Source organism: Bombina bombina, chromosome 3, assembly GCF_027579735.1.
Source record: "Bombina bombina isolate aBomBom1 chromosome 3, aBomBom1.pri, whole genome shotgun sequence".
In the NCBI taxonomy this organism is placed as follows: domain Eukaryota; kingdom Metazoa; phylum Chordata; class Amphibia; order Anura; family Bombinatoridae; genus Bombina; species Bombina bombina.
This window is the reverse complement of record NC_069501.1, coordinates 351,967,243-351,993,997: the sequence shown is the minus strand read 5'-3', so window position 1 is coordinate 351,993,997 and position 26,755 is coordinate 351,967,243. Positions and strand designations below refer to the sequence as shown.

At 42.4% G+C, this 26,755-nt stretch overlaps 1 protein-coding gene across 3 annotated transcripts in view; it reads right to left on the bottom strand.

Annotated features, from left to right (window-relative positions):
• Positions 1-26,755, bottom strand: part of SYTL5 (synaptotagmin like 5) — a 407,166-nt gene that overhangs the window by 190,796 nt on the left and 189,615 nt on the right. For all 3 annotated transcript variants that reach the window (XM_053706464.1, XM_053706465.1, XM_053706466.1), the window contains one exon: positions 7,646-7,763. In XM_053706464.1, coding sequence (XP_053562439.1) covers positions 7,646-7,763 — 118 coding nt within the window. The remainder of the gene's footprint in view (positions 1-7,645; positions 7,764-26,755) is intronic.

The following is a 26,755-nucleotide window of genomic DNA, read 5'->3' as shown; positions in this document are numbered from 1 at the left end:
TTGCACTATAGCCTGACTGTGTACAACTCTGATCTTCCAGCACAGGCCTTGTACACAATGCTGCACAAAGATCATCTGTGCCTGTCACACAGGGGGACCCACCCATTCCCAGAGTTCAGAAGTCACAGGCATTGCACAGCAGTCAGTTGCAGCAGCTAGACCAGTAGTGAGTTGCTTGTGAGTACATTTTACTTGCTGAGCTGGCGGCTGCTAGTTCTGCTGCGGTGTCTGCCCCACCCCTGTCCCAGTACACATCATAATATTATTATTTATTTTAAATTCTAAAAGCCTGGAGCAGACGCAGCACAGTGAGTGCAAGCTTTTACAGAGAGGCAGGCCGCTGGCAATATGGGCAGCTACCCGGGGGGCCAGGTGGAGAATCAGGGCTGTCTGAGGGTCCTGTGTGAGTGGGACCATGATGCATCTAGCTGCATGCCGGGCAACCAGAGTGTCAATTCAGAGAGTCACTCACATTGTCAGCGTGAAAGCAGCCATCTAGTACTCCTGCATGGATGCCCAGGGAATAGCACTAAGGTAAAACTAAGTTCAATGTGAATAAAACCTAGACAGATGCAACTAATTTTTTTCAGCTCTAGTCTATAGAATAGTTACAGAAGACTGTTATGATATTATTTCTATCTATCTATCTATCTATCTATCTATCTATCTATTTATCTATCTATCTATCTATCTATATATATATATACACCCAAATAAATAAATATATATACAGATATCTATCTATCATCTATCTATCATCTATATATATATACATCTATATCTATACACTATGTTTTAAATATATATATATATTTGGATCTGGCACAATGGTCGCTGACTCTGTGGAAGTGAGAGTGCAGAGTGAGAGTGCAAATGCATGCAATTTTAAACAACTATACTTATATTATCAAATTTGCCTCTTTCTCTTTGTATCCTTTGTTTAAGGAGCAGCAATGCACTACTGTGAGCTCGATGAACACATTGGGTGAGCCAATGACGATAGGCATATATGCACAGCAGCCAATCAGCACATAGGTTCCAGCTGTGCACTGCTGCTGCTTCTGATCCTTTTCAATAAAGGATACCAAGCGAACAAATCAAATTAGATAATAGATGTAAAACAGAATTTATGCTTACCTGATAAATTACTTTCTCCAACGGTGTGTCCGGTCTACGGCGTCATCCATTACTTGTGGGAATATTCTCTTCCCTAACAGGAAATGGCAAAGAGCACAGCAAAAGCTGTCCATATAGCCCCTCCTCAGGCTCCGCCCCCCAGTCATTCGACCGACGGTTAGGAGAAAAAAAGGAGAAACTATAGGGTGCCGTGGTGACTGTAGTGTATAGAGAAAAAAAATGTTCAAACCTGATTAAAAAACCAGGGTGGGCCGTGGACCGGACACACCGTTGGAGAAAGTAATTTATCAGGTAAGCATAAATTCTGTTTTCTCCAACATTGGTGTGTCCGGTCCATGGCGTCATCCATTACTTGTGGGAACCAATACCAAAGCTTTAGGACACGGATGAAGGGAGGGAGCAAATCAGGTTACCTAAACGGAAGGCACCACGGCTTGCAAAACCTTTCTCCCAAAAATAGCCTCCGCAGAAGCATAAGTATCAAATTTGTAGAATTTGGAAAAAGTGTGCAGAGAAGACCAAGTAGCTGCCTTACATATCTGATCAACAGAAGCCTCGTTCTTGAATGCCCATGTGGAAGCCACAGCCCTAGTAGAGTGAGCTGTGATTCGTTCAGGAGGCTGCCGTCCGGCAGTCTCATAAGCCAATCGGATAATGCTTTTCAGCCAGAAAGAAAGAGAGGTAGCAGTAGCTTTTTGACCTCTCCTCTTCCCAGAGTAAACGACAAACAAAGATGAGGTTTGTCTAAAATCCTTTGTTGCTTCTAAATAGAACTTTAAAGCACGAACTACATCTAAATTGTGTAACAAACGTTCCTTCTTTGAAACTGGATTCGGACACAGAGAAGGAACAACTATTTCCTGGTTAATATTTTTGTTGGAAACAACTTTTGGAAGAAAACCAGGCTTAGTACGCAAAACAACCTTATCTGAATGGAACACCAGATAGGGTGGATCACACTGCAAAGCAGATAATTCAGAAACTCTTCTAGCAGAAGAAATAGCAACCAAAAACAGAACTTTCCAAGATAGTAACTTGATATCTATGGAATGTAAAGGTTCAAACGGAACCCCTTGAAGAACTGAAAGAACTAAATTTAGACTCCAAGGAGGAGTCATGGGTCTGTAAACAGGCTTGATTCTGACCAAAGCCTGTACAAAAGCTTGTACATCTGGCACAGCTGCCAGTCGTTTGTGTAACAAGACAGATAAAGCAGAAATATGTCCCTTTAGAGAACTCGCTGACAACCCTTTATCCAAACCTTCTTGGAGAAAGGAGAGAATCTTAGGAATTTTAATCTTACTCCAGGAGAATCCCTTGGATTCACACCAACAGATATATTTTTTCCATATTTTATGGTAAATCTTTCTAGTCACATGTTTTCTGGATTGAACCAGAGTATCTATCACTGACTTTGAAAACCCACGCTTGGATAAAATCAAGCGTTCAATTTCCAAGCAGTTAGCTGCAGAGAGACTAGATTTGGATATTCGAATGGACCTTGTACTAGAAGATCCTGTCTCAAAGGTAGCTTCCATGGTGGAGCCGATAACATATTCACCAGGTCTGCATACTAAGGGCTCCATGTACGAAGCAGCGAAAGCTGCTCCGGAGCCTTTGCGGGGCAGGTTCGCATATGCGAGCCTGCTTCCCGCAATGTAAGAAGCAGCGGTCATTAGACCGCTGCTTCCTACACCCTACGCCACCTCTTAGGTGGCGAAGCAAAATCACCGAGAGCTCGCTCGCTCTCGGTGATTGACAGCCCCTTCAGTCGCGTGATTGGTCGCGCGACTGAAGGGGCGGGCATTACACACTCCGCTGAGTGTGTAATGATACATACGGGCAAGCGGATCAATAGATCCGCTGCCCGTGTGTAGCGGAGGCGGGCGGACAGCTTCGCGAGTTAAGAAGCTGTCCGCCCGCCTCTTAGTACATGGAGCCCTTAGTCCTGCGTGGCCACGCAGGAGCTATCAGAATCACTGAGGCCTTCTCCTGTTTGATCCTGGCTACAAGCCTGGGAAGGAGAGGGAACGGTGGAAACGCATAAGCTAGGTTGAACGACCAAGGCGCCACTAATGCATCCACTAGAGTCGCCTTGGGATCCCTGGATCTGGACCCGTAGCAAGGAACCTTGAAGTTCTGACGAGACGCCATCAGATCCATGTCTGGAATGCCCCATAATTGAGTCAACTGGGCAAAAACCTCTGGGTGGAGTTCCCACTCCCCCGGATGGAAAGTCTGACGACTCAGATAATCCGCCTCCCAGTTGTCTACTCCTGGGATGTGAATTGCAGATAGATGGCAGGAGTGATCCTCCGCCCATTTGATGATCTTGGATACCTCTCTCATCGCCAAGGAACTCTTTGTTCCTCCCTGATGGTTGATGTAAGCTACAGTCGTCATGTTGTCTGACTGGAATCTTATGAATCCGGCCTTCGCTAGTTGAGGCCAAGCCTGGAGAGCATTGAATATCGCTCTCAGTTCCAGGATGTTTATCGGGAGAAGAGACTCTTCCCGAGACCATAGACCCTGAGCTTTCAGGCGTCGGTCGTGACAATGACCCACTCTGGTCTGCGGAAACTCATTCCCTGAGACAGGTGATCCTGGGTCAACCACGAATGGAGTGAGTCTCTGGTCATCTGGTCTACTTGAATCTGTGGAGACAAGTCTGCATAGTCCCCATTCCACTGATTGAGCATGCACAGTTGTAATGGTCTTAGATGAATTCGAGCAAAAGGAACTATGTCCATTGCTGCAACCATCAATTCTACTACTTCCATGCACTGAGCTATGGAAGGCTGCAGAATAGAGTGAAGAACTTGACAAGCGTTTAGAAGCTTTGACTTTCTGACTTCTGTCAGGAAGATCTTCATTTCTAAAGAGTCTATTATTGTTCCCAAAAAGGGAACTCTTGTTGACGGAGACAGGGAACTCTTTTCTACGTTCACCTTCCACCCGTGAGATCTGAGAAAGGCTAGAACAATGTCTGTATGAGCCTTTGCCTTGGAAAGAGACGACGCTTGAATTAGAATGTCGTCTAGATAAGGTGCCACTGCAATGCCCCACGGTCTTAGAACCGCCATAAGGGACCCTAGCACCTTTGTGAAAATTCTGGGAGCAGTGGCTAAACCGAACGGAAGAGCCACGAATTGGTAATGTTTGTCCAGAAAGGCGAACCTTAGGAACTGATGATCATCTTTGTGGATAGGAATATGTAGGTACGCATCCTTTAAATCCACGGTAGTCATATATTGACCCTCCTGGATTGTAGGTAAAATTGTTCGAATGGTTTCCATTTTGAACGATGGAACTCTGAGAAATTTGTTTAGAATTTTTAAATCCAGAATTGGTCTGAAAGTTCCCTCTTTTTTGGGAACTACAAACAGGTTTGAGTAAAACCCCTGACCTTGTTCCACAGTTGGAACTGAGTGTATCACTCCCATCTTTAACAGGTCTTCTACACAATGTAAGAATGCCTGTCTCTTTATTTGGTCTGAAGACAAGCGAGACATGTGGAACCTTCCCCTTGGGGGCAGTTCCTTGAATTCTAGAAGATAACCCTGAGAGACTATTTCTAGTGCCCAGGGATCCGGAACATCTCTTGCCCAAGCCTGAGCAAAGAGAGAGAGTCTGCCCGCTACTAGATCCGGTCCCGGATCGGGGGCTACCCCTTCATGCTGTCTTGGTAGCAGCAGCAGGCTTCTTGGCCTGTTTACCCTTGTTTCAGCCTTGCATTGGTTTCCAAGCTGGTTTAGCCTGGGAAGCGTTACCCTCTTGTCTAGAGGCTGCAGAGTTAGAAGCCGGTACGTTCCTGAAATTGCGAAAGGAACGAAAATTGGACTTATTCTTAGCCTTAAAAGGCCTATCCTGTGGGAGGGCATGGCCCTTACCCCCAGTGATGTCTGAAATAATTTCTTTCAATTCTGGCCCTTTGAAAGGGATATTAAGCAATTTTGTCTTGGAAGATACATCAGCCGACCAAGACTTTAGCCAGAGCGTTCTGCGCGCCACAATTGCAAACCCTGAATTTTTCACCGCTAATCTCGCTAATTGCAAAGCGGCATCTAAAATAAAGGAATTAGCTAACTTAAGTGCGTGAATTCTGGCCATGACTTCCTCATATGGAGTCTCCATATTAAGCGATTTTTCTAGTTCATCGAACCAGAAACACGCCGCCATAGTGACAGGAATAATGCACGAAATTGGTTGGAGGTAACCTTGCTGAACAAAAATCTTTTTAAGCAAACCCTCCAATTTTTTATCCATAAGATCTTTGAAAGCACAATTGTCCTCAATGGGAATCGTCGTGCATTTGGCTAGGGTAGAAACTGCCCCCTCAACCTTAGGGACTGTTTGCCATGTGTCCTTCCTTGGGTCGACCATGGGGAACAATTTCTTAAATATAGGAGGAGGGACAAATGGTATGCCTGGTTTCTCCCACTCCTTATTCACTATGTCCGCCACCCTTTTAGGGATCGGAAAGGCATCAGGGTGCACCGGGACCTCTAAGAATTTGTCCATCTTGCACAATTTTTCTGGAATGACCAAAGAGTCACAATCATCCAGAGTAGATAGCACCTCCTTAAGTAATGCGCGGAGATGCTCTAACTTAAATTTAAATGTCACAACATCAGGTTCTGCCTGTTGAGAAATTCTTCCTGAATCTGAAAGTTCTCCCTCCGACAAACCCTCCCTCACTGCCACTTCTGACTGGTGTGAGGGTATGACAGATAAACTATCGTCAGCGCCTTCTTGCTCCACTGTATTTAAAACTGAGCAATCACGCTTTCTCTGAAATGCTGGCATTTTGGATAAAATATTAGCTATGGAATTATCCATTACTGCCGTTAATTGTTGCATAGTAACAAGCATTGGCGCGCTAGATGTACTAGGGGTCGCCTGCGCGGGCATAACTGGTGTTGACACAGAAGGAGAGGATGAGGAACTATCCCCACTACCTTCATTTGAGGAATCATCTTGGGCAACCTTATTAAATGTGACAGCACTGTCCTTACTTTGTCTGGACGCCATGGCACAATTATCACATACATTTGAAGGGGGGACCACTTTGGCCTCCATACATACAGAACATGTTCTATCTGAAGGTACAGGCATGTTAGACAGGCTTAAACAGGCTAATAATGCAAAAAAACAGTTTTAAAACAAAACCGTTACTGTCTCTTTAAATTTAAACAGAGCACACTTTATTTCTGAATGTGTGAAAAACTATGAAGGAAATATCCAATCTTTTACCAAATTTTCACCACAGTGTCTTAATGCTTTAAAAGTATTGCACCACAATTTTCAAGCTTTTAACCCCTTAAATGAAACCGGAGCCGTTTAATCAAATAACAATTTTAACCCCACTACAGTCCCAGCCACAGCGTTTGCTGCGACTTCACCTGTCCTTAGGAGTTATATGATACCAAATTAAGCCTTCCAGGAACGTTTTCAATGATCACCAGACCCTCTCACATGCAGCTGCATGCACTGCATCCAAAAGAAACTGCGCAGTTATGGCGCGAAAATGAGGCTCTGCCTACTATAGTGAAAGGCCCTTCCTGACTGGAAAGGTGTCTAAACAACTGCCTGGCGCCTAAAAACGTTCCCCCACAATAACAGTTTTATAAATCACCTCAGATTTCATAAAAAACTTAAATAAATCAATCGATTTAGCCCACAAGAGTGTCAACCAGTGTATAGCCCATAATAAGCCTTCATTCTGTTAAGAGTCTAAGAAAATGGCTTACCGATCCCCAAGAGGGAAAATGACAGTCTTCTAGCATTACACAGTCTTGTTAGAAAATGGACTAGTCATACCTTGAGCAGAAAAGTCTGCTAACTGTTCCCCCCAACTGAAGTTCTCTGGGCTCAACAGTCCTGCGTGGGAACAGCAATTGATTTTAGTTACTGCTGCTAAAATCATACTCCTCTTTTAAACAGAACTCTTCATCTCTTTCTGTTTTAGAGTAAATAGTACAACCAGCACTATTTTAAAATAACAAACTCTTGATAGTAGAATAAAAAGCTACAACTAAACACCAAATACTCTTCACCATCTCCGTGGAGATGCTACTTGTTCAGAGCGGCAAAGAGAATGACTGGACGGCGGAGCCTGAGGAGGGGCTATATGGACAGCTTTTGCTGTGCTCTTTGCCATTTCCTGTTAGGGAAGAGAATATTCCCACAAGTAATGGATGACGCCGTGGACCGGACACACCAATGTTGGAGAAATTAGAAATTTGTTGAATATTGCATGCTCTATCTAAAACATGAAAGTTTAATTTTGACATTATTATGTTGTAAAAAAAGAAAAAGAAAAAGATATGTATCAAATTCTCATTTTTTTGGGGGGTCTTCTTAGATTCTTGCACCTGGGCCCTGTGGTTTCTAGTTACGCCCCTGTGTATAAATGCTAATCTTTCATATGCATGTGAGCACAACGTCTCTTTAAACCTGTCTTTAATAGGTGATATATTTTAGTCTTAAGTATAGATGAGATTCTTACCTGAAGTAATAGATACTCTGGATACAGAAATAGAGGGAGTCTCAGAATCTTTTCTTTGATGTTTCTTATAAAGATCAGGAATGCTAGAACTTGTGGTAAGGCCATTCTCCCCAGATTGCTAAAATAAATAATTATATAAGAAATTAAAAAAGTAACTGGCATGAAAAAACAAATTATGCTTACCTGATAATTTCATTTCCATTGAGGGGTAGAGAGTCCACGGCTTCATTCATTACTGTTGGGAATTAAGAACCTGGCCACCAGGAGGAGGCAAAGACACCCCAGCCTAAGGCTTAAATACCTCCCCCACTTCCCTCATCCCCCAGTCATTCTGCCGAGGGAATAAGGAACAGTAGGAGAAACATCAGGGTATAAATGGTGCCAGAAGATGAATTAAATTTAGATCCGCCCATCGGAGATACAGGCGGGAGCTGTGGTCTCTCCTCCCCTCGATGGAAATGAAATTATCAGGTAAGCATAATTTATGTTTTCCATCTAAAGGGAAGGAGAGTCCACGGCTTCATTCATTACTGTTGGGAACATATACCCAAGCTCTAGAGGACACTGAATGAAACCGGGAGGGTAAAAGGCGAACCATAATCTAAAGGCACCCCAGCCTTTTCTCCCAAAAACAGCTTCTGCAGAAGCAAAAACTTCAAATTTGTAAAACTTTGTAAAAGTGTGTAAGGAGGACCAGGTAGCCGCCTTACAAATTTGCTCCATAGAGGCCTCATTCTTGAAGGCCCAAGACAAAGCCACAGCTCTAGTTGAATGAGCCGTGATCCTCTGAGGAGGTTTATGTCCCGCTGTTTCATAGGCCAAGCGAATCAAGCTCCTCAACCAAAAGGACAAAGAAGTAGAAGAGGCTCTCTGCCCCTTGTGCTTTCCTGAATACACCACAAAAAAGAGATGTAGACTGTCTAAAATCCTTTGTAGCCTGAAGATAGAACTTTAAGGTACGAACCACATCCAGGTTATGAAGTTGAAGTAACCTCTCCTTAGAAGAAGAAGAAGGGTTAGGACATAAAGAAGGAACAACTTTTTCCTGATTGATGTTACGGTTAGACGCCACATTGGGAAGAAATCCCAAACCAGTGCGAAGCACAGCCTTATCCGCATGAAAAACCAGAGAAGGATGCTTACATTGCAAGGCAGCCAGTTCAGATACTCTGCATGCCGATGCAATGGCCAACAGGAAAAGAACCTTCCAGGACGGAATCTTAATGTCAATGGAGTGCATAGGCTCAAACAGAACCTTATTATAATATTATTATTATTATTATACTTTATTTATGAAGCGCCATCATATTCCGCAGCACTGTCCATGGATACAGTTCATTTAAATAAAACAATAATACCTTAAGGACCAAGTTTAAGCTCCATGGAGGAGCAGACTGTCTAAAGACAGGCCTGATTCTAGACAGAGCCTGAACAAAAGATTGTATGTCAAGGAGCTCAGCTAATCTCCTATGCAACAAGACTGATAATGCCAAAATCCGTCACTTTAAGGAACTGGTGGCAAGACCCTTCTCCAAACCCTCTTGGAGAAAAGACAGAATCCTAAATACCTTTGCCTTATGCCAAGGATATCCATGCTTCTCACACCAAGACAAGTAAGTCCTCCACACCTTATGGTAGATGAGACGAGTGACTGGCTTCCTAGCCTGAATTGGCATATATCAAATCACACTTTCAGAAAAGCCTCTCTTGGCCAAGACTAAGCGTTCAATCTCCACGCAGTCAGCCTCAGAGAATCGAGATTTTGATGTTTGAAAGGACCCTGTTCAAGCAAATCCCTGCGACAGGGTGACCTCCACGGCGGAGAGGATGACATCCCCACCAGATCCACAAACCACATCCTCCGCGGCCACGATGGAGCAATCAGATTGGCTGAATCTCAGTCCTGTTTGATCCGTGCCACTAAAGGAGGTAGAAGTGGTAATGGTGGGTCCATTAGATTAATGCTCCGCACCGCAGGCGGCCGGAAAGGGAGGAGCTAGCAACAACGTGGGACGCTAGCATCGAGGTCAGGGAGTTGGGCTCTATCGATCTACCCCATCTGCGTTAATCCTTGGCCAGTAAAAGACACACACTGGCTCGGATATTCTTTAGCAGATGCCGGCAGCCTGAAAGCAGATAGACTCAGCTGAAAAAATCTGCTTCCCAGTTGTCCACACCTGGAATGTGAATCACTGAGAGCGAGCAGCTGCGGGACTACGCCCACTCCAAGATCCGAGACACCTCCCTCATTGCTAGGGAGCTCCACGTACCCCCCTGATGGTTGATGTAAGCCACTGAGGTAATGTTGTTGGTCTGGAATCTGATGAAGCTGAATGATCCCAGAGGAGGCCATGCCTTCAGAGCATTGTAGATTGCTCAGAGTTCCAGAATATTGATCAAAAGGAGGGACTCCTCCCAGGTCCATTTTCCTTGTGCCATACTGGCACCCCAAACAGCTCCCCATCCTGCCAGACTCACGTCCATGGTCACAATCTGCCAGGATGGTCTCAAGAAGGATGTCCCCATGGATAGTTGCTCCGGATGGATCCACCACGAGAGGGAGATCCGAGTCTGTGCATTCATGGATACCTGCTGTGATAGATTTGAATGATCGCTTTTCCACTGTCTCTCAACATGCACAATTGAAGAGGTCTGAGATGGAACCTGGCAAAGGTAATGACACCTATGCTGGAAACCATGAGTCCGATCACCTCCATACACTGAGCCACCGAGGGGCTTGAGGAGGACTGAAGGGCCAGACAAGAGGACGCAATCTCCCTGCATTGATGGTCTGTGAAAAATATTTTCATGGACATAGAGTCTATTTACGTGCCCAGGAAAGAGTTGATTTTCCAACCGTGAGATTGGAGCAAAATATGAAAAGCCCTTGAATTATCCTCTGCGAGACTGAGCGACGGCGCCTGGACTAGGATGTCATCCAGATAGGGCGCCACAGCAATGGCTCTGGCCACTGCAAGTAGCACCCCCAGAACCTTCGTGAAGACTCTCAGGGCCGTCGCCAGACCAAAGGGGAGGGCCACAAACTGGAAGTGTTGGTCCAGAAACACAAATCTTAGGAACTTGAAGTCCCTGTGAATTGGCACATGAAGGTAAGCATCCTTCAAGTCTATAGTTGTCATGAACTGTCCCTCTTGAACTAGGGGCAGAATAGATCTAATCGTTTTTTACATTTTGAACGATGGAACACTCAGAAACTTGTTAAAACACTTTAAGTCCAGAATCGGGCAGAACGTGCCCTTCTTTGGAATCACAAAAAGATTTGAATAGTACCCTAGACCTCTTTCTGCTTGTGGTACTGGTACGATAACGCAGAGAGAGAAGAGATCCCTCACACACTCTAGAAAGGCATCTCTCTTTTCTGGTCTTGAAGACAGGTTTGACAGGAGGAATCTGCCCCTGGGCGGATGGGATCTGAACCCTATCCTGTAACCCTGGGCAACAACCTCCAGAAACTAAGGGTCCTGAATGTCCTGTAACCAGGCTTCTGAGAAGAGAGATAATCTGCCCCCTACTTGGTCTGGAGACCGGTCGGGGGCCACGCCTTCATGCTGATTTTGTCTTGGCGGGCTTGTCTGCACGAAAGGGACGAAAAGTAGATCCTTTAGGCTTAGCCTTCTTATCCTGCGGTAGGAAAGCTCCCTTGCCTCCCATAAATGTGGATATGATCTAATTCAATCCTGGACCGAAAAGAATCTTTCCTTGAAATGCAGGGAACACAACCTCGATTTAGAGGTCATGTCTGCAGACCAAGACTTTAGCCACAGAGCCCTGCAAGCTAAAACTGAAAAACCTGACACCTTAGCGTTCAGGCAAATAATTTGCATATTGGCATCACAGATGAAAGAATTGGCGACCTTCAGTGCCTTAATCTTATCCTTCAGGGATTCACACCAATATGTTGCAGCACCGGCAACCGCGATTACGGCCGCTGCCGGCTGAAAAACAAACCCTGTGTGTTGAAACATCTTCCTTAACATGTTTTCCAACTTTTTATCCATGGGCTCTTTAAACGACGAACTATCCTCGAGGGGAATAGTTGTCCACTTTGCGAGCGTGGAGATAGCACCATCCACCTTAGGGACAGTACCCCACAGCTCAAGCTGAGAGTCCGAAACGGGGAACAGTTTCTTAAAGGAAGAAGTGGAAAAGGAAGAACCTAATCACTCCCATTCATTCTTAATAATATTAGCCATCTTAACAGGAACCTCCAGAGTAGCAAGCACTTGCTTCAGCACAAAGTACAAATTCTCTATCCTAAAGTCAGGCTCCTCCGGAGGTTTAGATGACACGGACTCCGACCCAGAAGGGGCCTCCTTCTTAGAGTTGGAGTGGGCCTTGTCATCGTATAATGCCTCTGATATTTCCATAGGCGTAGACAACCACTGGGCTGGGCCGCCATGATACGACCTACGCTTGCGCTTAGCAGAACGTGGTAAGGCATGGATCACTTTCGATACCGCTGTTTGCAGTTGATCCGCAAAATCTGACGGCCAACGAATCTCTACCGCACGGGTAATGGTTGGACCCTGGGGCGCTGCATGTGCAATTGGAGATTAATGCAGAGAACGCACCTCACGGGACGGGGAACCCTCAGAGGTGGATGGCTCAGTAGTACTAGACATCAGTTTACCTTTAGATGTCGTAACTTTATTAAGGCATGTGGAACATAGTTGAGCAGGCTGTTCTACCAGAACCTCCTCACAATAAACACAGGAATGAGACCTTGTTAAAGATGGAGAACCCTCTATCGCATCAGAGTCCTCCATTGCTTGCGCTGTTATTATGGACTAGATTAACTTAAACTATAGGCACCTTTATAACCTCCAATGGCCGGGGCACTCACCACCTCCTATGACCCGTACTATGGAAACCGTTTTGTCTCCTGCGTCGCTGATCAACAGAGGAAGAGAGATGGCCACACCCGGTCACATGGAGTGCCTGGCAGGACCACCCCTACCTAAGGAGAAAACGCGCCAAAAAAGGGCCGCCCAATACTCCTGTAAGTCACCTGAAAGTTCCACATATTGCCAGAGCCTCATCTCGCACATAACGCAGCAATGACACAATAAACAATATCATGTATAACCCCCCCACTGTTCAATAATCCCCTTTCCAAGAATATTAACCCTTGATTCTTTAAAGATAAGAGGCATCACACACTGTGACCCTGTCTTCCGTGTTATTATTATGTACCAGAATTTACGCCGTGGGACAGGAACATGGCCCTTCAAGTGTGACAGGTAAGTAGCCTCACTCCTGACCTGGACTTGAGTGTAAAAAGCAGGCAGCGAAACTCGTCAACGCTGATTGCTTGTGGAGCTGTTAATATGAGTCAGGATGGTTTCGCAGAAAGACTCTCCCTGCATCTCCGGACTCTAACTTTCGCCCAGGCTCTCAATGAAAGTCTGACAGGACTACTTAAAACTCCAATCCCAATGCGAAGAGTACTACCCTCCATAAGAGACTACTCCGATCTTCGGCACTTCTCTGCTGTCCTCCTGTGACGAAAGGCAAAGAATGACTGGAGGATGAGGGAAGTGGGGGAGGTATTTAAGCCTTTGGCTGGGGTGTCTTTGCCTCCTCCTGGTGGCCAGGTTCTTAATTCCCAACAGTAATGAATGAAGCCGTGGATTCTCCTCCCCTTTAGATGGAAAATATGTGACAATGATATTTGTGCATGTCTGGTTGTTATTTGCAAGGAATGGTTACTTCACAAATTAAAAATCATTTTCATGTTTGAGAAAACAAGTTGAAGGAAAAAAAAGACAAATGTGCTAACTAATAACTTGGTAACTATATATTTTTCACCATCTTAGAGCAGTGTTTCTTAAAGGGACAGTCTATTCCAGAATTTTTATTGTTTTAAAAAAATAGATAATCCCTTTATTACCCATTCCCCAGTTTTGCATACCCAACACGGTTATATTTATATACTTTTTAGCTTTGTGATTACATTGTTTCTAAGCCTCTGCAGACTGCCCCCTTATTTCAGTTCTTATGACAGATTTGCATTTTAGCCAATCAGTGACCTCTCACTGTAACTCCATGAGCACAATGTTATATATATGGTACACATGAACTAACGCCCTCTAGTTATAAAAAAACTGTCAAATGCATTGAGATAAAAGGTGACTTAGAAATTAGCAAATGAGTCTACCTAGGTTTAGCTTTCAACTAATAATACCAAGAGAACAAAGCACATTTGATGATAAAAAGTAAATTGGAAAGATGTTAAAAATGTCTTTTTTGAAACTGCTGCAGTGTTTAAACCAGCTACTGATTTGCAGCATTCTGAAGAAATCTAAGGTTACAGAATTCACTTTTTGGCCTTTAAGGAGGGTGGGGCAAGCACACGTTTTACTCAAAAGCAAGAGGTGTTTAATGTCCCTTTAAAGGACATCAGTGCATTAAAGTTGATTCAAAATGTTTGTACAATACACAGATCAGCCATAAGGTATCAGTGACGGCTTCGCTGTGCATGCAATACACAGAGCATCCATACTGTACTTTTAGCTAGAAGCATTTATATATGTGTTACAAAGCGGCTTCTGATCAAAACTCAAATACACTGATATGTTTAACAATTTTGACTATAATCTTCCTTTAAAATATAGGTTTTTTAGGAGTACATGGAAAGCTGCCAGATTGACTATAATGATGCAGACTATGCACATAATATTGTATCACTGACAGTGAAATATAATTAGAGATTCTTTTCTTTTATAAGTTAAAAAATTATAAACAAATAACAATCACCTAGATTACAAGTTTTGCGCTATAGAGGGTGCGAAACGAACGCAACAAAAGTTGCGTTATTTCACCCTCTATATCGCTGCCATTACGAGTTTTGAAAAATCCGCCTTGTGTGTGCGCAATATGGTTGCATTAAGCTCCATACTGCACAAAATACAAGCGCTACTTTGACGTGCTCGTGCACGCTTTCCCCATAGACATCAATTGGGAGAAAGTGTTCGGGGAAAAAACCTAACACCTGCGATCACGGAATGAAAAGCTTTGTAACGCATCCCCATTGATGCCTATGGGAAAAAAAAGTTAAGTTTAAACCTAACACCCTAACATAAACCCCATGTCTAAACACCCCTAATCTGCTGCCCCGACATCGCCAACACCTACATAAACTTATTAACCTCTAATCTGCCCCTCCTGACATCGCCACCACCAAAATAAATCTATCAACCCCTAATCTGCCACTCGCAATATCGCCACCACTATACTAAAGTTATTAACCCCTATTCCCCCACACCTCAACATCGCCCAAACAATAATAAAGATATTAACCCCTATTCCGCCGCTCCCAACATCGCTGCCACTAAATAAAGTTATTAACCCCTAAACCTCTGGCCTCCCACATCACTGCCACTAAATAAACCTATTAACCCCTAAACCGCCAGCACCCCACATCACAAAAAACTAAATTAAACTATTAACCCCTAAACTTAAAGGGACACTGAACCCAAATTCAAAGCTACCCATTGCCCTGAAAAGGCCATTTGTATGGGCATTGCTCTTAAAAGGGCATTCAACTCTTTTTCTTGCCCTTTAAAGGGCATTCAGCTCTTTTACGACAAGCTCAAACCCTAATCTAAAAACACCCAAAAAAAGTTTAAAAAAACCTAACACTAACCCCCGACAATCCACTTACAGTTTTTGAAGTCCGGACATCGATCCTCTGATTTGAATAGCAAATAGAATTTCAGTAGCTGTCATCCTATTGGCAGATTAGAACAGCCAATAGGATTTCAGTAGCTCTTATTCTATTGGCTGATTTGAATTTCAAAAATCAAATCAGCCAAAAGGAATGCAAGGGACGCCATTTTGAAAAGGCTCCCTTGCATTGAAGATTCAGTATGCAGCGACAACCGTATGAAGAGGATGCTCCGCGCCGGATGTCTTCAGGAAGGAGCCGCTCCGCGCCGCCAGGGTGAAGATAGAAAATGCCGTCTGGATGAAGATAGAAGACACCGCCTGGATGGATGAAGACCTCGCCTCCTGGATGAAGACTTCTCGCCGCCTGGATGAGGATGGATGTCCGGACTTCAAAAACTGTAAGTGGATCGTCGGGGGTTAGTGGTAGGTTTTTTTAAACTTTTTGGGGTGTTTTTTTTTTAGATTAGGGTTTGGGCGTTTTTTTAAAGAGTTAAATGCCCTTTTAAGGGCAAGAAAAAAAGCTGAATGCCCATACAAATGCCCTTTTCATGGCAATGGGTAGCTTAGGTTTTTTTTAGAGTTAGGTTTTTATTTTGGGGGGGTTGGTTGGGTAGTTGGTTTTACTGTTGGGGGTCTTTGTATTTTTTTTTAGGGAAAAGAGCTGATTTCTCCAACATTGGTGTGTCCGGTCCACGGCGTCATCCTTACTTGTGGGATATTCTCTTCCCCAACAGGAAATGGCAAAGAGCCCAGCAAAGCTGGTCACATGATCCCTCCTAGGCTCCGCACACCCCAGTCATTCTCTTTGCCGTTGCACAGGCAACATCTCCACGGAGATGGTTTCAGAGTTTTTTGTAGTTTTATTCTTCTATCAAGTGTTTTGTTATTTTAAAATAGTGCTGGTATTACTATTTACCTCTGAAACAGAAAAGGATGAAGATTTCTGTTTGTAAGAGGAAGATGATTTTTAGCAGACAGTAACTAAAATCGATTGCTGTTTCCACACAGGACTGTTGAGATGAAGTAACTTCAGTTGGGGGAAACAGTTAGCAGTCTTTTCTGCTTAAGGTATGACTAGCCATATTTCTAACAAGACCATGTAATGCTGGAAGGCTGTCATTTCCCCCTCATGGGGACCCGGTAAGTCCATTTTCTTAGTTAAACATAAAGAATAAAGGGGCTTCAAAAAGGGCTTAAAAACCTGGTAGACATTTTTCTGGGCTAAAACAATTGCTTTACTAGGCATAGTATGCAGATTCTAACTAATTATTGGTATTATAATCTTGGGGAACGTTTAGAAAAACGGCAGGCACTTGTGTTGGACACCTTTTTCAGAGTGGGGGCCTTTCTAGTTATAGACAGAGCCTCATTCTGGGACTGTATAGGGGTTAAATGTAAAAACGGCTCCGTTTCCGTTAATTTAAGGTTAAAGCTCTGAAATTTGGGGTGTGCAATACTTTTAATGCTTTTAAGACACTGTGGTGAAATTTTGGTGAACAATTCCTTCATACTTTTTCACATTTTCAGTAATAAAGTGTTTTCAGTTTGAAATTTAAAGTGACAGTAACGGTTTTATTTTAAAAACGTTTTTTATGCTTTGTTGACAAGTTTAAGCCTGTTTAACATTCATGTACCATAAGATAAGCTATGTTCTATATGTATGAAAGCCAATGTGTCTCCCCCATTTAAATTTATGTGATAATTGTGCCATAGTTGTCCAAACAAAGTAAGGACAGTAATGCAAACAGATAATGATATTGCCCAAGATGATTCCTCAAATGAGGGGAGTAAACATGATACTACATCATCCCCTAACTGTGTCTACACCAGTTATGCCCACACAGGAGGCCCCTAGTACATCTATGTGCGCCAATACTTATTACCATGCAACAATTAACGGCTGTAATGGATAACTCCATAGCAAATCTTTTATCCAAAATGCCTACTTATCAGAGAAAAGCGCGAGTTGCTCTGTTTTAAACACTGAAGAGCAAGAGACGCTGATGATAACATGTTCTGACATATCCCTCACACCAATCTCAAGGGGCCATGAGGAGGTTTTGTCTGATGGAGAAATTTCAGATTCAGGAAAATTTCTCATCAAGCTGAACCTGATGTTGTGACATTTAAATTTAAATTAAAACATCTCCGCGCACTGCTTTAGGAGGGTGTTATCTACTCTGGGATGATTGTGACAATTTGGTCATTCCAGAGAAATTATGTAAGATGGACAAGTTCCTAGAGGTTCCGGTGCCCCCCCGACGCTTTTCCTATACCCAAGCGGGTGCGGACATAGTAAATAAAGAGGTGGGAAAGGCCCGGCATACCTTTTGTTCCCCCCCCTATATTTAAGAAATTATTTCCTATAGAGTCGACCCCAGAAAGGACTTATGGCAGACAGTCCCCAAGGTCGAGGGGGCGTGTTCTACTCTAAACAAACGCACTACTATTCCTATCGAAGATAGTTTGCTTTCAAAGTATACTATGGATAAGAAATTAGAGGGTTTGCTTAAAAAGATTTTTGTACAGCAAGGGTACCTTCTACAACCAATGTCATGTCATTGTTCCTCTCACTACGGCAGCGTGTTTCTGGTTCGAGGAACTAGAAAAATCGCTCAGTAAAGAATCTTCGTATGAGGAGGTTATGGACAGAGTTCAAGCACTTAAATGGCTAACTCTTTTGTTTTAGATGCCGCTTTGCAATTAGCTAGATTTAGCGGCGAAAAAATTCAGGGTTTGCTGTCGTGGGCCGCAGTGGTGCTTTGGCTAAAGTTCATTGGTCAGTCGGAGTGTGTCTTCCAAGACAAAATTGCTTAACTTTCCTTTCAAAGGTAAAACATTATTTGGACCTGATTTGAAAGAGATTATTTCAGACACTCACTGGGGGAAAGGGGCCACGCCCTGCCCACAGGATAGGTCTTTTAAGGCTAATAATAAGCCTAATTTTCGTCCCCTTTCGCAGAAACGGACCAGTCTCTAATTCTGTATCCTCTAAGCAAGAGGGGTAATACTTCACAACCCAAACGAGCCTGGAAACCAATGCAAGGCTGGAACAAGGGTAAGCAGGCCAAGAAGCCTACCACTGCTACCCAAAACTGCATGAAGGGATAGCCCCCCGATCCGAGGACCGGGATCTAGTGGGGGGCAGACTTTCTCTCTTTGCTCAGGCTTGGGCAAGAGATGTTCAGGATCCTTGGGCGCTAGAAATAGTTTCTCAAGGTTATCTCCTGGAATTCAAGGAACTACCCCCAAGGGGAAGGTTCCACAGGTCTCAATTATCTTCAAACCAATAAAGAGACAGGCATTCTTACATTGTGTAGAAGACCTGTTAAAGATGGGAGTGATACATCCAGTTCCAATAAGAGAACAAGGAATGGGATTTTATTCCAATTTTGGATCTAAAGATCCTAAACAAATTTTCTCAGGGTACCATCGTTCAAAATGGAAACTATTCGAACGATCCTACCTACTATCCAGGAAAATCAATTTATGACTAACCGAGGAATTAAAGGATGCGTACCTACATATTCCTATCCTCAAGGAACATCATCAGTTCCTAAGGTTCGGCTTTTCTGGACAAGCATTACCTAGTTTATGGCACTTCCATTTGGATTAGCCACTGCTCCAAGGATTTTCACAAAGGTACTAGGGTCCCTTCTAGCGGTTCTAAGACCAAGGGGCATTGCAGAAGTACCTTACTTGGACGACATCCTGATTCACAGCGTCGTCCCTGTCAAAAGCAAAGGCTCATACGGACATCGTCCTAGCTCTTTCTCAGATCTCACGGATGGAAGGTGAACAAAGAAAAAAGTTCTCTGTCCCCGTCAACAAGAGTGTCCCTTCTTGGGAACAATAATAGATTCCTTAGAAATGAGGATTTTTCTGACAGAGGACGAGAAAATCAAAACTTCTAAGCTCTTGTCAAGTACTTCATTCTGTTCCTCGTCCTTCCATAGCGCAGTGCATGGAAGTAATAGGATTGATGGTTGCAACAATGGACATAGTTCCTTTTGCACGAATTCATCTAAGACCATTACAACTGTGCATGCTCAGACAGTGGAATGGGGATTATACAGACTTGTCTCCGACGATTCAAGTAGATCAAAAGACCAGAGATTCACTCCGTTGGTGGCTGACTCTGGACAATCTGTCACAGGGAATGAGCTTCCGCAGACCAGAGTGGGTCATTGTCACGACCGACGCCAGCCTAGTGGGCTGGGGCGCGGTCTGGGAATCCCTGAAAGCTCAGGGTCTATGGTCTCGGGAAGAGTCTCTTCTCCCGATAAACATTCTGGAACTGAGAGCGATATTCAATGCTCTCAGAGCTTGGCCTCAACTAGCAAAGGCCAAATTCATAAGGTTTCAGTCAGACAACATGACGACCGTTGCATATATCAATCATCAGGGGGGAACAAGGACTTCCCTGGCGATGAAAGAAGTGACCAAGATAATTCAATTGGCGGAGGATCACTCCTGCCACTTGTCTGCGATCCACATCCCAGGAGTGGAAAATTGGGAAGCGGATTTTCTAAGTCGTCAGACATTCCATCCGGGGGAGTGGGAACTCCATCCGGAAATCTTTGCCCAAATAACTCAATTATGGGGCATTCCAGACATGGATCTGATGGCGTCTCGTCAGAACTTCAAGGTTCCTTGCTACGGGTCCAGATCCAGGGATCCCAAGGCGACCCTAGTAGATGCACTAGTAGCACCTTGGACCTTCAACCTAGCTTATGTATTCCCACCGTTTCCTCTCATCCCCAGGCTGGTAGCCAGGATCAATCAGGAGAGGGCCTCGGTGATCTTGATAGCTCCTGCGTGGCCACGCAGGACTTGGTATGCAGACCTGGTGAATATGTCATCGGCTCCACCATGGAAGCTACCTTTGAGACAGGACCTTCTTGTTCAGGGTCCATTCGAACATCCGAATCTGGTTTCCCTCCAACTGACGGCTTGGAGATTGAACGCTTGATTTTATCAAAGCGTGGGTTTTCAGATTCTGTAATAGATACTCTGATTCAGGCTAGAAAGCCTGTAACTAGAAAAATTTACCATAAAATATGGAAAAAATATATCTGTTGGTGTTAATCTAAAGGATTCCCATGGAACAAGATAAAAATTCCTAAGATTCTATCCTTTCTACAAGAAGGTTTGGAGAAAGGATTATCTGCAAGTTCTCTGAAGGGACAGATCTCTGCTTTATCTGTTTTACTTCACAAAAGACTGGCAGCTGTGTCAGATGTTCAAGCATTTGTTCAGGGCTCTGGTTAGGATCAAGCCTGTTTACAGACCTTTGACTCCTCCCTGGAGTCTAAATCTAGTTCTTTCAGTTCTTCAAGGGGTTCCGTTTGAACCCTTACATTCCGTAGATATTAAGTTATTATCTTGGAAAGTTTTGTTTTTGGTTGCAATTTCTTCTGCTAGAAGAGTTTCAGAGTTATCTGCTCTGCAGTGTTCTCCGCCCTATCTGGTGTTCCATGCAGATAAGGTGGTTTTGCGTACTAAGCCTGGTTTTCTTCCGAAAGTTGTTTCCAACAAAAATATTAACCAGGAGATAGTTGTACCTTCTTTGTGTCCGAATCCAGTTTCAAAGAAGGAACGTTTGTTACACAATTTGGACGTAGTCCGTGCTCTAAAATTCTATTTAGAGGCTACTAAAGATTTCAGACAAACATCTTCCTTGTTTGTTGTTTTATTCTGGTAAAAGGAGAGGTCAAAAAGCGACTTCTACCTCTCTTTCCTTTTGGCTTAAAAGCATTATCTGATTGGCTTATGAGACTGCCGGACGGCAGCCTCCTGAAAGAATCACAGCTCACTCCACTAGGGCTGTGGCTTCCACATGGGCCTTCAAGAACGAGGCTTCTGTTGACCAGATATGTAAGGCAGCGACTTGGTCTTCACTGCACACTTTTGCCAAATTTTACAAATTTGATACTTTTGCTTCTTTGGAGGCTATTTTTGGGAGAAAGGTTTTGCAAGCCGTGGTGCCTTCCATTTAGGTGACCTGATTTGCTCCCTCCCTTCATCGTGTCCTAAAGCTTTGGTATTGGTTCCCACAAGTAAGGATGACGCCGTGGACCGGACACACCAATGTTGGAGAAAACAGAATTTATGCTTACCTGATAAATTACTTTCTCCAACGGTGTGTCCGTCCACGGCCCGCCCTGGTTTTTTAATCAGGTCTGATGAATTATTTTCTCTAACTACAGTCACCACGGTATCATATGGTTTCTCCTATATATATTCCCTCCTGTCCGTCGGTCGAATGACTGGGGTGGGCGGAGCCTAGGAGGGATCATGTGACCAGCTTTGCTGGGACTCTTTGCCATTTCCTGTTGGGGAAGAGAATATCCCACAAGTAAGGATGACGCCGTGGACCGGACACACCGTTGGAGAAAGTAATTTATCAGGTAAGCATAAATTCTGTTTTTTATTTAGGGCAATGCCCTACAAAAGGCCCTTTTAATGGCCATTGGTAGTTTATTGTAGGCTAGGTTTTTTTTATTTTGGGGGGCTTTTTATTTTGATAGGGCTATTAGATAAGGTGTAATTGTTTTTATTTTGGATAATTTTGTTTGTTATTTTTCATAATTTAGTATTTATTTTTTTTGCAATTTTTTTTTGTAATTTAATATTTTTTATTTTTTTTTATAACTGTAGTTTTTTTTTTTTTTTTAGTAGTGTTAGTTTTTTTAATAAGTAATTTAATTGATAGTTATATTAATTTTAGAATAATAGTAATGTAATTTCCCAGGTAAGTTTTTATTTATTTTAAGATAGGGATCTTGTAATTTTAATTTAATGTTAGGGGGTTGTTAGGTTTAGGGGTTAATAATTTAATTTAGTTTTTGGCGATGTGGGGGGGCTGTCGGTTTAGAGGTTAATAGGTTTATTTAGTGGAAGTGATGTGGGAGGCCAGAGGTTTAAAGGTTAATAACTTTATTTAGTGGCGGCAATGTCGGGGAGCGGCGGAATAGGGGTTAATATCTTTATTATAGTGTGGGCGATGTGACAATGATGTCGGGGAGCGGCAAAATAGGGGTTAGTAAATGTTAGTGGCGGCGATGTCGGGAGTGGCAGATTAGGGGTTAATAACTTTAGAATAGTGTTTGCGATGCGGGAGGGCCTCGGTTTAGGGGTTAATAGGTAGTCTATGAGTCTATGGGTGTTAGTGTACTTTGTAACACTTTAGTTATGAGATTTGTGTAACAGTTTTGTTGCATAAAACGCATAACTACTGGTCTCAGATTGCGAAACGGATTGTGTCATTAAAGGGTGTAACACAAGCTTTTTAGTCTCACTGCAAAACTTGTAATGGCAGCGCTATGGAAATCCCACAAAAAAAACGTCATTTTTTGGAGTGCGGGACTGACGTTGCATTACAGGCTAAAAGGCTTGCGGTACAGCTATACCGACACGACTCGTAATGGCTGCATTGCTGTTTTAACGCTGAAATGGCCATTTTTTCAGCGTTAAAACACGAACGCAAAACTCATAATCTAGGTGAATGTTAAGTAATCAACTGAAAGAAATATGAAATTCATGTGTGATTCAGGCCTCACAAGAGATCTTTGTAAATGTGATAAATAGGAAGCTTACAGATTTTCTGCATTTAAAACAGACGATTAGCTTCTTGCATGAGTCGTTATCTTGTCATTCATGGATAAAAAAAATACCTTGTGCTAGAAATTAGAATTTTTCTTGATGTTGCAGAAGTGATGAATATCCCTTGTACAGTGGTTCTCTGTTAGGGTTTTGGGGTGTCATAGATTTCAAATGAGATCCTCACACAAAATAATGTTACCTCAAATTTCCCTTAAAGGGACAGTCTAGGCCAAAATAAACTTTCATGATTCAGATAGACCATGTAATTTTAAACAATTTTCCAATTTACTTTTATCTCCAATTTTGCTTTGTTCTCTTGGTATTCTTAGTTGAAAGCTTAACCTAGGAGATTCATATGCTAATTTCTTAGACCTTGAAGCCCACCTCTTTCAGATTGCATTTTAACAGTTTTTCACCACTAGAGGGTGTTAGTTCACATATTTCATATAGATAACACTGTGCTCGTGCACGTGAAGTAATCTGGGAGCAGGCACTGATGGAAAAAGGTACTAATAATCTTACTTATAAACAAAGACAGGCTCTTAAATCATTATGTGAGAGAGAAAATATTGTGTATAGAAAAGCAGATAAGGGGGGCAATACAGTTATTATGTGGAAATGGATTATATCAGAGAAGCTGAGAGACAACTTGCAGATGAAGAAGTGTATTGTAAACTCTCCAATAATCCGACTAGGATTTTCCAGGGACTTGTGTACGACATATTGGATGATGCTAGAGAAGAAGGTATCATAGATGACTCCACACTAGAATATCTTTTTGTGTCTGAGCCAGTAGTACCAATCTTTCATCATCTGCCAAAAGTGCACAAGTCCCTGGAAAAAGTGCAAGGAAGACCTATAGTCTCCGGAATAGGCTCTCCTTTTGAGAACCTTTCCTCTTGGATTGATTCATTTTTACAGCCTCTGTTTAAACTTAACCCCAGCTATCTGAGAGACACAAAACATCTCTTAAGATTAGTGGAAAATGAAGTATGGCATGATGGATACCTTTGGATAACTGTGGATGTAGTAGGGTTGTATTCTTGCATTCCACATAGTAAAGGACTGACGGCAGTTAGATTCTTTCTTGACAAGTTTACCAACTATGACGAGCCCTTTAAGGATTGCGTCAAGGATTATTTTCTGTTTGATGGGAGTTACTATCTCCAGAAACGTGGAACAGCTATGGGGGCTAAATTTGCCCCCTCCTATGCCAACCTATTTATGGGTTGGTGGGAGCTGTTCCACGTTTATGGGGATGGTAACCCCTATAAGGACCACATCCTTTTCTATCATCGATATATAGATGATTTAATTTTCATCTGGAAAGGTTCCATCACTGAGGTAGAAAAGTTTATTCAATATTTGAACACCAATGATGTTGTTTTAAAATTCACTTATACAGCAGAAATGGAGGAAATATCATATTTGGATGTGGTTTTGAAAGGTGATGTAGAAAGTAAGAGAATCAAGAGTGAACTGTATCACAAGCCTTTGCAGTCTAATGCTATCCTCCATGCCAAGAGCCTACATCCCAAGTATACCGGTTTTGGGATAATGAAAGGAGAATGCATTAGACTGAAGAGGAACTGCTCAGAAGAAAGCACCTATAGAGCAGAATGTCTTAAACTTAAGCAGCGTTTTTTGGACAGAGGCTATAAGAGTGAAGTAATAGATAAAGCCATAGCACAATCAGAAGGTCTTGATAGAAGGGAACTATTATCAGATAACACTAAGCCAAAGAGGGTGCACAATAAGGATAAGCCTACTTTTGTAACAAAATACAGTAACCAGTATGGTAGAATTGTAAAGTTAGTGGAAAAACAATTTCCGATTCTCAAAGGAGACAATGTCTTGTATGATACTGTTAAAAGAGGTTGCTGTTTTGTGTCCAAGCGTAATCGCACTCTAGGCAATTATCTCTCTCCCAGTGCAGTCAGCCAGAAGAGAACAGGACAAAACAGTTGGCTTTCATGCAAGGGACACTTTAAATGTCACAACATTAATTGCAAAGCATGTGGGCATGCAATAGTTTCTAAACAGTTTCAATCATGTACAACACAGCGTGTTTATGAGGCCACAAGTTGTACAAACTGTAGGTCTAAATATGTTGTTTACATGGCACAATGCACAGAATGTAAGATGCAGTATGTGGGTATGACCACCAGGGAGGTGAGGGTGCGCATTAGAGAGCATCTAAATGACATCTCCACCACAACTCCCTGTTCTGCACTAGCGGCTCATTTTATAACACAACATAATGAAAATGTGAAAACTTTTAGGTGGCAAGTTATAGAAAAAGTGAGTCTAAAAGAAAGAGGGGGGAATCTTGATATGTTGTTATCCAAACGAGAGGCATTTTGGATATTTTCCTTGCAGACTCGTTTGCCATCAGGTTTTAATACTGAGGCAGATCTTATAAATGTATGGAAGTAAGGAGTTCCCTATAGGATATAACTTTTATCCATTAACTAACAGTTCATATTATTGAGTATTGGTCTTGAAAATATTTCTAAGTATTTTACCAAATAGCTAATGGTTTCAGCAAAAAAAGCAAAAAAAAGAAACAAAGTATAAGCTAATGATTGGTATACACTAATTAGAAAGATATATATATATACACTCAATAATAATGAATACACTAGTATTAGAGGGGTTAAATTAGGGAATTAGTCTGCAAAAGGTTAAATTCTGTGTACAATCATCTAGTGATGTAATTCACCTGTTATCAAATCAGTGAAGAGCTTAGCCTTTAAAAGGAAAGATGGTGGATAATGGAGTTAAGGCTTCTGATGACGGCGTAAGCCGAAACGCATCAAGCTCTTATTTCACTTGCAAGTGTTTTGTTTTATTCTACTATGCTGTGAAATAGACCAATAAAGTGTCTTTGGACTTTTTATCTATATCCCGTAGCACCGCTTTTTTTGTTCTTTCAAGCAGGCACTGATTGGCTAGACTGCAAGTCTGTCAAAAGAACTGAAAAAAGGGGCAGTTTGCAGAGGCTTAGATACAAAATAATCACAGAGGTTAAAAGTATATTGATATAACTGTGTTGGTTATGCAAAACTGGGAAATGGGTAATAAAGGGATTATCTATCTTTTAAAACAATAGAAATTCTGGTGTAGACTGTCCCTTTAAAGGGACAGTCTACAATAGAATTGTTATTGTTTTAAAAGATAGGTAATCCCTGTATTATCTATTCCCTAGTTTTGCATAATTTACAGTTATATTAATATACTTGATTACCTTGTATCTAAGAATCTTCTGACAGACCCCTAATCACATGACTTTTTAGTTATCTATATTGATTTGCATTTTAGCCAATTAGTGCTGTGTTGTGCTGACTCTTAAATAACTCAGTGTTATCTTTATGACCCACATGAACTATCAGTTTCCTGTTGTGAAAAGCTAATAAAAAATGTGATAAGAGGCTGTCTGTAATGGCTTAGAAACAGGCAGAAATTTAGAAATGTTATAAAATATATTACTCTAACAATGTTGGTTGTGCAAAGCTGAGAAACGGGTAGTAAAGGCATTATCTATCTTTTTAAGCAATAACAATTTTAGTGTAGACTGTCCTTTTAAAGGAACATACAAGCGCTAACACAATTTACTCTACTGGGTTAGAGCATTGTATTATAGCACTCAAAAGAGATTATCATAAAAAATTAGGCTAAGCCAAATTTCCCTTAAAAGGACATAGAAGTGCAAAATAATTTACTTTGTTGTGTTAAAACATTTTCGGCTAGATTACGAGTTTTGCGCTATAAGGGGTGCGGTGCTAACTTGCACGTTATTGTCACCGCTCACTTCCC